Raw genomic sequence first — 13,516 nt, 5'->3', positions numbered from 1 at the left:
CATTGCTGTGAAGATTATAAGTTATTGTGTGATTAATTGATAATGAAATGAGAGTGACGGTTTAACTAATTGCACATTGTGATTGACTATGAAGTATTTTGGGTTTGGAATTTAAACATGAGATGAGCTTCCAGACATATTTTTAACTCAATGCAACGATTGCAATACTAGACCTTGCTAAACAAGCTAATTAACTGACTGGATAATCATCTGTGTTTACTGGAGAAAAAAAGCTCAAATTAACTAGTTAATCATGATAAGTTTGGCCTTAAGAGAAATGGTCGTGCCCAACTGAGGCTGTTTTTTTTTTTTCTTCACTTTTGTCAATTGGTGAAGTTTGTTTCTCGCCACTGTCTCCACTGGTTTACTTGGTTTGGGTTTCGTGGAGCTGCGCATAGATGGATTTGCCCTTCAGTGTTTGGACTTTCAGCAGTGATAATTAAACACTGAACAGCACTAAACTGAACTCTGAAAACTGGACTTTACTAGAAGTTCAATGTTAAGCTGCTTTGACACAATCTACATTGTAAAAGTGCTATAGAAATAAATTATAGACATTTTAAGAATTTAATTGGAATCAGCATCATTCATTCATTCATTCATTCTCTTGTCAGCTTAGTCCCTTTATTAATCCGCATTCACCACAGCGGAATGAACCGCCAACTTATCCAGCATGCTTTTACGCAGCGGATGCCCTTCCAGCCGCAACCCATCTCCGGGAATCATCCACACACACACGCATATGGACAATTTAGCCTAACCAATTCACTTGTACCGCATGTCTTTGGATTGTGGGAGAAACCGGAGCACCCTGTGGAAACCCACGCAAACACAGGGAGAACATGCAAACTCCTAATCAGAATCATCCTAAATCAAAAATAAATAATAAATGTTTACAAAAAAAGGGCAAAGTAAAAAGTAACAGAGGCTGCGATATCTGCTGCAAGATTCATTCTCAGTTGTCAGACACCTACTACATGAAAATATACTATTGTAAATTATAGTAAGTACTACAGGGGTTTTTTAACCCTGCTTACACTGACTCCTCCAATAGAGATTGAGATGTTGGACAATCAGCTAAAATATTGCAAGAATTGGGCGATATTGCATCAACCAAAAATGATCGAGGGCATGTCCACATGTTCATGCAATCAGACAATATATTGATTAATGTGACAGGCCTGATCAATATCTTCCTATTATTTATTTAAAACAACAAGAATGACACAAACCTATTGAATGAAACAAAAAAGAAATTGTGAAATGCAACTGGTTTTTGCCTCCAGAGAGAAAAAAGTGCATAGAACGGCATCTGTTAAGCCGCTTGTTGCAACAACATCTAAATGTGGTGAACAAAAAAAAAAAGAAAAAAAAGCAATTCATCTTATAACCAATCATGGGGAATAACACAGGAACGCTTCACAATATCCTACCTCAAAGTTCACTAATGAGAACATCAAAGTTTGCACCCAATTATCACTTGAGAAGGAGAAAATGAGACGTCTTATCCTGAGCTCCTGGATTTTACTCTTTCGTTCCCACAGAGATGGTTAATTTGCTAAGTAGCAAACACCTAACTTGATCACACTCAACAGACTGTCAACACATCTGAAATAAAACCTAATTTGCCTTTACGAACATCTCCGTCATTCACAATGAGAAGAGTTGATGGTGTCACAGACTGATCCATTGAATTCCCCACAGCCAGCCATACGGGTTATTCAAGAGGTTGTATGAACAGTGAAAATCCAGCAACATTTTAAGCTATTAAATTGTGAAAACTGTCTTTATGCTGCCATTTTGATGACAGTGAGCTGCTTCAGTGCTTAAGGCTTGCTAGTTAGTTGCTGTGGAGACTATTTTCACTGACAGTCATTCAAATGTGTATTCTGGAAGCACAAAAATACATGCTTAAAAACACTAAATTGGACTGTCACTTCTCATCAAGCAGTTAAAACGGAGCTAACCTAATATAGTACACTTGAATTGTATTTGCTTACCTGGAAACATCCAGAGATGAGTTTCCTGACCTTAGCTCGTTGCTTAACGACCACAATACGACGCCTTGTTGGACAAGCTAATTAACTAACTGGTTTACTAATGTTATCAAACGGAAAACTGACTAGTCACGAGTGTTTACCGAATTAAGTCGCATATCCGTCGTCCATCAAACCAAAATACAACTTCTGTTCGTGACGTCACGCGCAGGTGGTTAATTGAGATCGTGTGTGCTAAGTTGTGGCTTCTGATGGGCAGGTAAAGAGAGTCCATGTCGTTTATTTGTTGATTGTCAAGTACTCACGTTCTGGGTGGAATTAGCAAAATATGTCTTTGATTACAATGGAAGATATATTTTATTACAAAAACAAAACTTCTTGAATTCTTGAATTAATAATCTTGAATTCATTATTAATCCTTGTGTTATATTGGCTAATTTTCATATACGGTTGAAGTCAGAATTATTAGCCCCCTCTTGAATTTTTTTTTAAATATTTCCCAAATGATGTTTAGCAGAGCAAATTTTCACAGTATGTCTGATAATGTTTTTTCTTCTGGAGAAAGCCTTATTTGTTTTATTTCGGCTAGAATAAAAGCAGTTTTTATTTTTTTTATGGACCATTTTAGGGTCAAAATCATCAGCCCCTTTAAGCAATTTTTTTTTTCGACTGTCTACTGAACAAACCATCATTATGGAACCGCCAACTAATCCAGCATAGGTTTTACACAGCGGATGCCCTTCCTGCTGCAACCCATCACTGGAAAACATCCATGCACACTCATTCACACACACACACTCTATAGACAATTTAGCTTACCCAATTCACCTGTACCGCATGTGTTTGGACTGTGGGGGAAAACAGAGCACCCGCAGAAAACCCACGCCAACACAGGGAGAACATGCAAACTCCACACAGAAATGTCAAAAGACCAAACCGAGAATCGAACTTCTTGCTGTTATATCATCCCTTACGATCATGGCCTCCCAATCATCCCCTTCCACCGAATTGGCTTTATCACTGACTCTCCACTCCACCAATAGCTGGTGTGTGGTGAGCACATTGGCGCCGTTGTCCTGTGGCTGCCGACGCATCATCCAAGTGGCTGCTGCACACTGGTGGTGGTGTGGAGAGACCCCCCTCATGATTGTGAAGCGCTTTGGGTGTATGGTCTAACACAATAAATGCGCTATATAAATACACATTACATTACATCAAACATACAGTCGAAGTCTGAATCCCCCCCCCCCCCCCCCCCCCAAATATATTTTCCCCAAATTTTGATTCAACACATTTCTAAAGCTAATAGTTTTAATAACTCATGTCTAATGACTGATTTCTTTCATCTTTGCTGTGATGACAATTCATAATATTTTATTAAATATGCTAGTAATTTAAACGATTACCTAAGTTAATTAGGCAAGTTAAAATAATTAGGCAAAGTTGTTAACGATTTCAAAGTTAGTAACAATGGTTTGCTCTGTAGACAATCGGAAAAAAAATATTGCTTAAGGAGGCAAATAATATTGACTTGAAATGTCTTTTAAAAAATTAAAAACTGCTTCCATTCTAGCCGAAATTAAACCAATAAGACTTTCCCCAGAAGAAAAAAATATAGGAAATACTGTGAAAGATTCCTTGCTCTATCAAACATCATTTGAGAAATATTTGAAATGGAAAAAGAGCTAATAATTCTGATTTCAACTGTGGTGGTCAATAAGAAGAAAAACATGTATAGGACTAGAATAAGTGGAATGAAGACACCACTTTCATTCCTGGTAGACAGCCGGTCAGGCAGCTGGAATGCAGAAATATGACCAAAGCAGTAGTAAATTCACCGGCATTACAGGGACAAAAGACTTCAACATTTAATTAAAGAAAGCTTTACTGTTTATGTAATGAAATTGCTCACCTATTAGGGAATAAAGATAAAAATGTATGACATTCATGCAGAATCGCACCTTTCCAGCCTCTCTAAAATGTTACGACCTTTTAAATGCCGCTCGGTTCAGAGTGAACAAGTCTTTGCATAGGTCAGTCCTTTTTAATCTTCACAACAACAATGCTTGCACTTCAAAAAAAAAAAAATGTTTTTCAAAACGCTTCACTTTGCAGGTGCGTGAAATGGCTTTTAATGTTCGTGACATTCTCTGGTCCTGAATTATTTTAATGCTTTGATACATTAATAACATTATGATATTAATAATTTGGTGTTGTATGTTGGAAACTGGGCTACTTCCATGCTTCTCCTTAATCTAATCTGGCTAGTGCTCTAATCCTCTAGTGAACACTCAGCAGGCATCTCTTGTCAACGTCTGCAATCAAAGGGCACTTAAAAACTGTATTCTAATGGAGTTCCCAAAAAAAATGTTCACCAGTGATTCTGTTTGAAGCAAGGTCTGTTTTAAACTATAAAATCATAGAGATATGCAAATATCAGCTCTGTTTCAAAACCTAGAGAGCTGCCTTGATGACTACAAAGACATATGTGTAAAATATATGAGCTTTATAGGCAGCAAGTCTGTGCTGTCAGTTTGCTTTTATATACAGTTGAAAACAGAAGTTTACATACACTGTATAAAAAGACACATAACCGTTTTAAAAAAGTCAGATGTTAATGTGACTAAACTTTTTGTTTTTTAAGTAAGTTAGGATTATCACATTTGTTTGTTATGCTTAATAGCAGAATAATTCTGAAAATTCAATTCAATTCAATTCATCTTTATTGCTAGCGCTTACATGCTATGTTCACACCAGACGCGGAACGCGCATGAAGCGCGAGTGATTTAGTGAGTCAATGCAAACGCACAAATAGACATCCTAAGGTGCGATACGCGCGAATTGAGTGTTTTGCACGTTTGACGCACTTAACGAACGTTTCGCGCGAATCACTGGAGTTTGAAAATCTGAACTTCAGCGGACATTCGCGCTGCGTTAACCAATCAGAAGCTTGCTCTTGTGGGGGCGTGATTGTGACGTAAAACCTGTTGATAAAAACCTGTACGTAAAACCTGTTCGTAAAACCTCCAGCCGACACTGACAAGTCATCAAACTGGGCTTGGCTCAGTCAGATGCACCGCTGAAAGCCTCCATCATCCAGGTTCAGTTTCTGGAGGAGTTGATGAGCTCACAGAGCTGGATGCACCTCTGTAAGGATGTAGTGGACTCAGATACGACCCTAAACGTATCAACTCTGTTTTTCAGCCTTCATAAAAGCACATAAACACTGTTATTTTTATTAATAAAATCCATTTTAGCCATTTAGCTATGAAGCTAGAGTCACCGGGCAGACAGAAGCCCTGCCCATCACGCGAATCCGTGTCTGTTCTGAAGTGAATTTGACGTGCGAATGAAGCGAGTAAACTCAAATGTTCACACGGCTATTTACGTGCGAATAGCGCGATTTATCCACGCGTTCCGCGTCTGGTGTGAACACACCGTTACAATGTAGATTGTCAAAGCAGCTTCACAAAGAATATTATAGTAAATTGAAAAAGTGTCAGTCCCGTTTTCAGTGTTGAAGTTCAGTTTAGTTTAGCTCAGTGTGGTGCAATAATCACTACTGAAAGTCCAAACTATGAAGAGCAAATTCATCGATGTGCAGTTTTACAAGTCCCGAACCATGCAAGCCAGTGGCGACAGCGCAGAGCAAAAAACTTCACCAATTGGCGAAAAAACCTAGAGAGAAACCGTATTTATTCTAAAAATGATTTAAAAATCAAAAACTGCTTTTATTCTAGCAGAAATAACACAAATAAGAAGAAAAAATAGTACAGGAAATATTTGAGAAATTCTTTCGTTTTGGAAATTTTTCAGAAAGAAAAAAGTTCCACAGGTGGGCGAATCATTCTGACTTCAACTGCTCACTTTAAACATATTGTTCAATTCCATTTGTTTCAATAAAAACACCATCCGCCATCGTTTTGCGACTCCTCATCTTTTTCTTACGTCTCATTTCAGGCACGGTACCATTCTAAAAGCATCAATCTGTCACATCTGCCCAAACGATACCCAACCCTAATTGCGACACTTAGTAACAGGCTTCATTTCAGAAACAAACAATACCTCAAATAACACCGTCTACACAAGCAGCTCGCTAGGTTTTGGAGCGCTGCCAAAGTGTCTGTTAGGAAACACAAGCGTCTAAAGCGACTGCTTCTCTTCTTCCCTCTCCTTTTATGTGGCTTCAACGTTCGCAGTACTAAATGCCACCATATTACAGGATGTTTACAGCACACTCGATTCCTCTCAATCAGCCACTTCAAGCCTTAATCGCCCTTCTCAGTTACATCAGCCGAGTCCTGAAGGTCAATAACGTCAAATCCCAGGTTATCGATGCCTTCGCTTCCATGCCGGTGGAGAATGAGCCCCTTGTTATGTTTGTTATGAAAACAGCAAGCACAATGTGGAGTATCTGCTTGCTGCGTTTTGGAAAAATTGGATAAATCGATACGGTATTTTCCAGTTTTGGTGCGAGAGATGACGGGGAGAAACACGTAACCCCATTTGATCTCTCTGGGAAGGTAAGAAGTTCGCACTTGGCAGGACAAGCTTGTAGATTCAGCCGTGCCGTCAAGAAAAACCACCAACTCAAAGTCCTGGAGCTGAAGGTTATCCGCTGCCATGTCCGCGAACGGACTGGATTTGTCGATCACATGATAAATAGTAAGCGGACACACAAAAAACAAGTTATCCTTCCCAGCATCCACCGAAAAGTCAACATTTACTTGATCCAGAATGATAGTTTCACCTTCGGGAGTGATAGTAGTCCGCAGAAGCTTTCCGTAAATGTGGCTTCCAATCAGTAGGGTTTTCCGTAGATTGGCAACTCGTATCTGCAGGCATAAATTCCCCTTCCAGAGACGGATGACGGCTGTTTCGCTGAACGCTACAGTCTTTGCTCTTCTCTTCGGGAGCGAGATCTTGGCCAGGATGAGTCCACACATAAAGCAGTTGATGATGGCGCCCATGAGGGATTGGATTATTAATAGAGCGACGGTGCCAGGACAGTGCCCCGTCAGAGCCCGACCGCCATATCCAATAGTGGTTTGGGTCTCTAAAGAATACAAGAAAGCAGTCGTGAGGCTGTTAATGTTCTCGATGCATTTCGTCTGCTGAGACTCAGAGAGGTCTCCGTTGCTTTTCGCAAGCGAATACCAGAGCAGGCCGAAAACGAACCAGCTGCCGGTGAAGGCTGCGGCAAATAAAAGGATTACGAAACACCAGTGGATTTCGACGAATGTAGTCCAGAAGTCCTTAAGGAAAGCGAAGTGGCTTTGATATTCGGTGGTGCCAAATTTGATGTTGCAGTGGCCGTCTTTGGTGACGAGGCGAGTTCTCCTGATTTTGCGCTCCACCAGGTGATTGTGAAGCTGTTTCCGGATGAACTGGAACATCTTTCAGCTGGTGGAACAAGAAGACATTTTTATGGGTATCATAATGTAATTAGCATTATCAATATTTCATTTAAATTTGCATTTATGAATTGTACATTTTCATCCATTCATTTTTTTGTCAGCTTAGTCCCTTTATTAATCCGGGGTTGCCACAGGGGAATGAACCACCAACTTATCCAGCACGTTTTTAAGCAGCGGATGCCCTTCCAGCCGCAACCCTACTCTGGGAAAATTGTACATTTTATTCTAATATATTTACATTTTAAACTGTATATAGACACTGAAGTTTGTAAGTTTACACATGCACACATTTTCTTTTTACATACATATACAGTAGAGGTGTAACAGATCACAAATCTCATGGTTCGGATCACATTAAGGTTTTTTAGTCACGGATCAGACCATTTTTCGGATCATCTAAAAGCGGGAAGAGACAAATGTAATTTGCTTTGCATTTAGTACAAAGACAGCACTGCTTTTGGTTTTAACAAACAACGTAGCAGCTGTAATTTTATTAAAAATAAAATAAAGAAGCTGAATAAAAATAAATTGTAAAATATTAAGTACTGTGAAAAATTCACTCTTGCTACTACTGTCGCTTTAAACACTAACTGTGTAAATCTAGCATTATAATTTGTACAACCCATATTTATTTTGGTCTCATTTTTAATAAATTATTCAGTTCTTCACTCATAAAACTTCATGTTTCATTGCTAGATGCGTCATTTTTAAAGAATTACTCAGTGGCATATTTTTGATGGCTGGTTGTCGCCACCTATTGGTTAAATAATGTAACTGCTTTTTTCTTTCTTTTTTTTTTTTTAAAGATGTATTTTTGGCCTTACTTGACAGTATTTAGACAGGAAGTGAAGATTCAAACTCGGGATGCCCTGACACACACACACACACATATATATAGATATCTTATAGATATATACACATATATATATAATTTTATCATTGTTTGTATATTTATATATTTTGAAAAAAATCCACAACAGTTTCCATCGATCGAAAGTTTCCGGCAACAAAAATATAGATTTTTTTTTTAATACAACATTATTATGAACATATTTTAAGAAACATTACTTTTTATGGCAGTTTTTATTTGATTTTTGTAGATTCATCACTATTATTATTTTATGCACTTTTAACTTTTTTTAATATTATATTTTTCTCTTTGCATTCCTCCTTGTATGAATCTTTTGCTGCTGCAGATTTTATGTCTGTGATTTGCCTTGAGATGCTACTTTTAAAGGCGCCATAAAAAAATAAAGTTAATTAATATTAGTAAACTGTATAAAGTACTTATAAAAATGTATAAAATAATAATTCATAATTTTTTATTTAAATATGTAAATGAATATATATATTTTATGATTTTTATAATTTAAATATATCACAAAAATAAATGTAATTTTAAGTTTGCATTTTTTTTATTCCATCACGTACAATGTTTATTAAATGCACAATAAAAGTGCATAAAAAGTAATAACATATTCTGTTTAATATTTAAATGTTTGAATATTTTGTATTATTTGTAAAATATTAATGGTGCCAATTTATTCATGCAATAACCAAATTAAAATCTACTATTATTTTTTTATTTAAAAATGATTGTTAAAGAGAAGCATTTAGCTCATTGCATCATAATATATTTATTCATAAATCTCAGGTGTCAAGATTTGAGTTTTACCTTTTTTCTCTGTTTTTTTTTCTTTTTTTAATAAAACTCAAACTCAAAATCCAAACCTTTATAACCATCAACTAAATACTGTAATCAAACCGATGCATCCTGCAGCTCACAACACAAACCCACATTAATAAAACACTTTCTTTAACACCTACAAACAAGCAAAACCATCATCCTCCTCATACCTGCAAACTGAAAACGTCCCAGCAAACGTCAGTGCTGCATGAAGTTCAGGCCATGAAGTTCTCCTTTCCAGCAAACAAGCATCGGGGTGCTGCTAAAATCCTCAACGAAATGTCCTAATCCCAGGCACATGCCACAGTTTACACACTAGAAACCAAAGACAGCTTATAAAATGCTTCCATAACTGACCTCACATCAGATCTAGTGTTCATGTACCAACAAACACAAACCACAAGAACTGCAAATATAAAAAAAAAAAAAAAAACTATCACAGCACACGGGACAGGTCTGAATTGAAGATCAGCGCTCTCCAAAATACCCCATCAGACCCTCGTCTGCAAAGAGGAACTGCTGGTACCCATAGGAACGCTCTGCAGAAACCAACACAAAGAAATAGTTGAATTGGGTTTGCCGTTGCCCTCCACCCCTGAAGACTCCCCACAAACTCTTCATTTGCATTTAAATAAAGCCGTGTGAATGCTTTGAGATGTGGATGATAAATTTACAGTCAAGGCCGAACAACTAAACTTTTGGTGAAAATGCCCAGTTTTGATTTAGTTTATGTTGTTAGAACAAATAGGGATTTTTTAAAATCACACAGCTCATGAGATTTAAGTTCTTTTTTGCTTTTCAAATTAAAAGTTCAACCCAAAATAAAAACACAACTATATTTTGAAGAATGTTGGAAACTTGTAACCACTGACTTTCACACTGTAAACCCTAATAAGACGAGACTACTCAAATTATTTGAGGAAAGAGATTCCCTCAGTTTGTTTGAGTAATGGAAAATCATCAACTCTAATAACTGAGTTCCAAATGTAGTTTATTCACTGAATTAACTTAAATGTTTAGTTACAGATTAAACAGGGTGGCTAATAATTCAAGGGGGCTAATAATTCTGACTTACACTATATATATATATATATATATATATATATATATATATATATATATATATATATATATATATATATATATATATATATATATATATATATATATATATATATATGTGTGTGTGTGTGTGTGTGTGTATATATATGTGTGTGTGTGTGTGTATGTATATATATATATATATATATATATATATATATATATATATATATATATATATATATATATATATATATATATGTGTGTGTGTGTGTGTACAGTGTAAGTCAGAATTATTAGCTCCCTTGAATTATTAGCCACCCTGTTTATTTTCCCCCAATTTCTGTTTAACGCAGAGCAGATTTCTTCAACAAATTTCTAATCACAATAGTTTTAATAACTCATCTCTAATAACCGATTTATTTTATCTCTGTCATGATGACAGTAAATAATATTAGACTAGATATTTTTCAATACATTTTATACAGCTTAAAGTGACATTTGAAGGCTTAACTGGGTTAATTAGGGTAACTAGAGCAGGTTAGAGTAATTAGGCAAGTTATTGTATAATGATGGTTTGTTCTGTAGACTATAGGGGAAAAAATATATATATAGCTTAAAGGGGCTAATAATTTTGACCTTAAAATGGTGTTTAAAAAATAAAAAACTGCTTTTAATCTAGTCGAAATAAAACAAATAAGACTTTCTCCAGAAGAAAACAATATTATCAGACATACTGTAAAAATGTCTTTGCTCCTAAAAAAAATCAACCGGGGGGCTAATAATTCTGACTTTAACTGTATATATATATGTAGTTTTTATATATATATATATATATATATATATATATATATATATATATATATATATATATATATATATATATATATATATATATATATAGTTTATCTATTCCTATAAAATTAAGAGCTATTTAAAATTTAACATCTAGAATAAAATACTAGTGAATTTAATCCTTTTCAAGGTGTCAAACTGACATTTTTCAGACTCTGATCACACAGGACAGGTATTTTGTAATGTTCTTATTTTAATTTAAAAAAATAAAAAGTTAGTTCTTTTTCTGAACACAAAAGAAGACATTTTGAATAATGTTGGGAGCTTGTACCCATTAACTTCCATAGAATGTTTGTTTTAAGAATGTCAATGTTTACTGGTTTCCAACAGTAAACAAAATGCTGGGTTTCACACAATTCCTCCATGTTGTCCCAAAATTAATTAGGTTAACTCAGTGGTGTCCAATCTCGGTCCTAATGGGCCGGGGTCCTGGAGAGTTTAGCTCCAACCCTAATCAAACACACCTGAACCAGCTAATCAAGATATACTAGAAACTTCCTGGCAGGTGTGTTGAAGAAAGTTGGAGCTAAACTCAGCAGGCCCTCCAGCCCTCCAGGACCGAGTGTGGACACTTCTGATTTATTTGTACAAATTTAAGTGGATTGAACATAAAACAATTAAGTCGTAAGAATTGTGTTTTTAAATAAGCAATTAAACAAGCAGCTTTTTGAATGTTCTTCCAAAATATTGCATCAAACAGTGTATAAACCTCTGATTATTTCTTGAATTATTCTTTTAAAGTGAACAAATCAAGTGAAAGTTTTAGGTCAAATCAGGTGGTAAATCAGCTTAACTCTCTAATCAAAACTAGCAGGTGTAATTGGAAACACATGGTTAACAGCACTTACCAAATGTAGCCGCATGAACTTCCTCTGTAACACTTGCAGTATAAACCTCAGCGTGGCAAAGCATGTCAAACCGCACGCTCATCTCTCATATCTCATAAATAATAATTCCCGGAAAGAAACAAAGAGATGCTTATATATATATAAATTCAGCAGGTCAAACAACAGACCACATCCTCTGCTGAATATCGGAATCAAATTATACACAACAGCACATATATGGGACAAACAATTGGGTACTTATGGGTAAGTGTTACGTTAAAACAAGTGCTTTTAGATTAAAATAAGAAAGCAATTTAAATGCTACTTCAATGTTTCAGATAACTTCTGTGAAAAAAAAAGTCAAAGTCAAATAAAGGGATAAAATAAAGAGAAGTTTCTATTATAAATCAATAGAGAAGATTTACAATGAAATACACTATAATATAATCATACAAAATCTTATTAACATATATAAATAATAGGAGAATATGATAATAAAGTAAAAAAATACATAAAGATATTAAAATAATAAAGAATATGAGGTCATATAAAACTTTTTGCTGACAAATGAGTAAAACTTGTTTGTTCAAAAAGGTAGTAACAAAGCCAAAAATATTTTTAATGGAAAGTATTTGGTATTTTGGTGAATTAAATTTTATTTACTTAGTTTTTTATTATTTTATTTATTTACTTAATTTACTTCATTAATTCATTTACTTATTAATCTAGTAACTTATTAATTTACATATTAATTATTTATTTACTTTATTTTACTAAATTTACTTATTTACTTGACTATTTATTTGGTTATTAATCTAGTAACTTATTAATTTACTTTATAATTTAATCATCTATTAATTTTAATTTATTAACTTAATTTACTTTTTAATTTACTTATCTATTAATTTACGCATTAATTTATTTACTTAATTTACTTACTTGCCTATTAATTTATTCATTAGTAATTCACTTATTGTTCTACGAAGCTATTATTTTCCTAATAATTTACTTATTTGTTAAGGTACTTCTCTATTAACTTCATTAAATAATTTATTTATTTTTTACTTATTAATGTATTAACTTTATTTCTTTACTTCTTAATTCACTTAATAATACTTATTTATTTGTTATCCTCTTATTAGTTTACTTATTAATTTAAATGTCTATTAATTTACTTATTGATTACCTTTTTTTTCTAGATAATCTTTGCATCATATATATAGATTTTTTCAACACATTCCTAAACATAATAGTTTTAATAACTCACTTCTAATTTATGCCCCCAATTTATGTTGTTGTATATATAATTTTTTCAGGTTTCAGTTGAAGTAAAATTGTAGAAAACTACACAGAAGTTGACATTTTTCATTGCTCAATTTCACTGGTAATAAAAGTAACTGAGTAATATTCTGCATGAACTATTAGTGTCTTTTTTACTTGTTCTTTGATTTTGTTTCCTATATGCTACCATTCCTCATGTTCCCAAAACTGGTCAAGTTACTTGTGATATCTAGTATTTAATGCCCTGTGTATCAGTTAAGTTTGTCATTTCCCTTTGCCACAGTGGATAGTTGAATCCTTAGTGAATAAATCTGACTACTTCAGCTCTCTTTTGCTCCTGCTACCAGTGCTAACAACAATTTAATATGAATATACATCATTTCCCATGGATTTATTCAGCAGTTGAGAAAG

At 34.6% G+C, this 13,516-nt stretch overlaps 2 protein-coding genes across 10 annotated transcripts in view; both read right to left on the bottom strand.

Moving 5' to 3' along the window:
• Positions 1-2,188, bottom strand: part of kirrel3a (kirre like nephrin family adhesion molecule 3a) — a 532,195-nt gene extending 530,007 nt beyond the window's left edge. For all 8 annotated transcript variants that reach the window (XM_073915104.1, XM_073915110.1, XM_068224013.2 and 5 more), the window contains exon 1: positions 2,001-2,188. The gene's annotated coding sequence lies outside the window, so the exon portion shown is untranslated. The remainder of the gene's footprint in view (positions 1-2,000) is intronic.
• A 3,488-nt stretch (positions 2,189-5,676) lies between these two features.
• On the bottom strand, positions 5,677-9,623 carry kcnj1b (potassium inwardly rectifying channel subfamily J member 1b). Of its 2 annotated transcripts, XM_021479179.3 has the most exons (3): positions 9,459-9,623; positions 9,272-9,385; positions 5,677-7,400 (listed from the first exon to the last, which is right to left on the bottom strand). In XM_021479179.3, the coding sequence occupies exon 3, from the start codon at positions 7,391-7,393 to the stop codon at positions 6,266-6,268; it is 1,128 nt and encodes a 375-aa protein (XP_021334854.1). In that variant the 5' UTR covers positions 7,394-7,400; positions 9,272-9,385; positions 9,459-9,623; the 3' UTR covers positions 5,677-6,265.
• Between the last annotated feature and the right edge of the window lie 3,893 nt (positions 9,624-13,516).

This window comes from Danio rerio, chromosome 10 (genome assembly GCF_049306965.1).
Source record: "Danio rerio strain Tuebingen ecotype United States chromosome 10, GRCz12tu, whole genome shotgun sequence".
Lineage (NCBI taxonomy): Eukaryota > Metazoa > Chordata > Actinopteri > Cypriniformes > Danionidae > Danio > Danio rerio.
This window is presented reverse-complemented; position numbering and strand designations above follow the sequence as displayed.

What these genes read in the sequence shown, in the direction of transcription:
- kcnj1b (XM_021479179.3), bottom strand. Translation starts at nt 7,393, where the DNA reads ATGTTCCAGTTCATCCGGAAACAGCTTCACAATCACCTGGTGGAGCGC.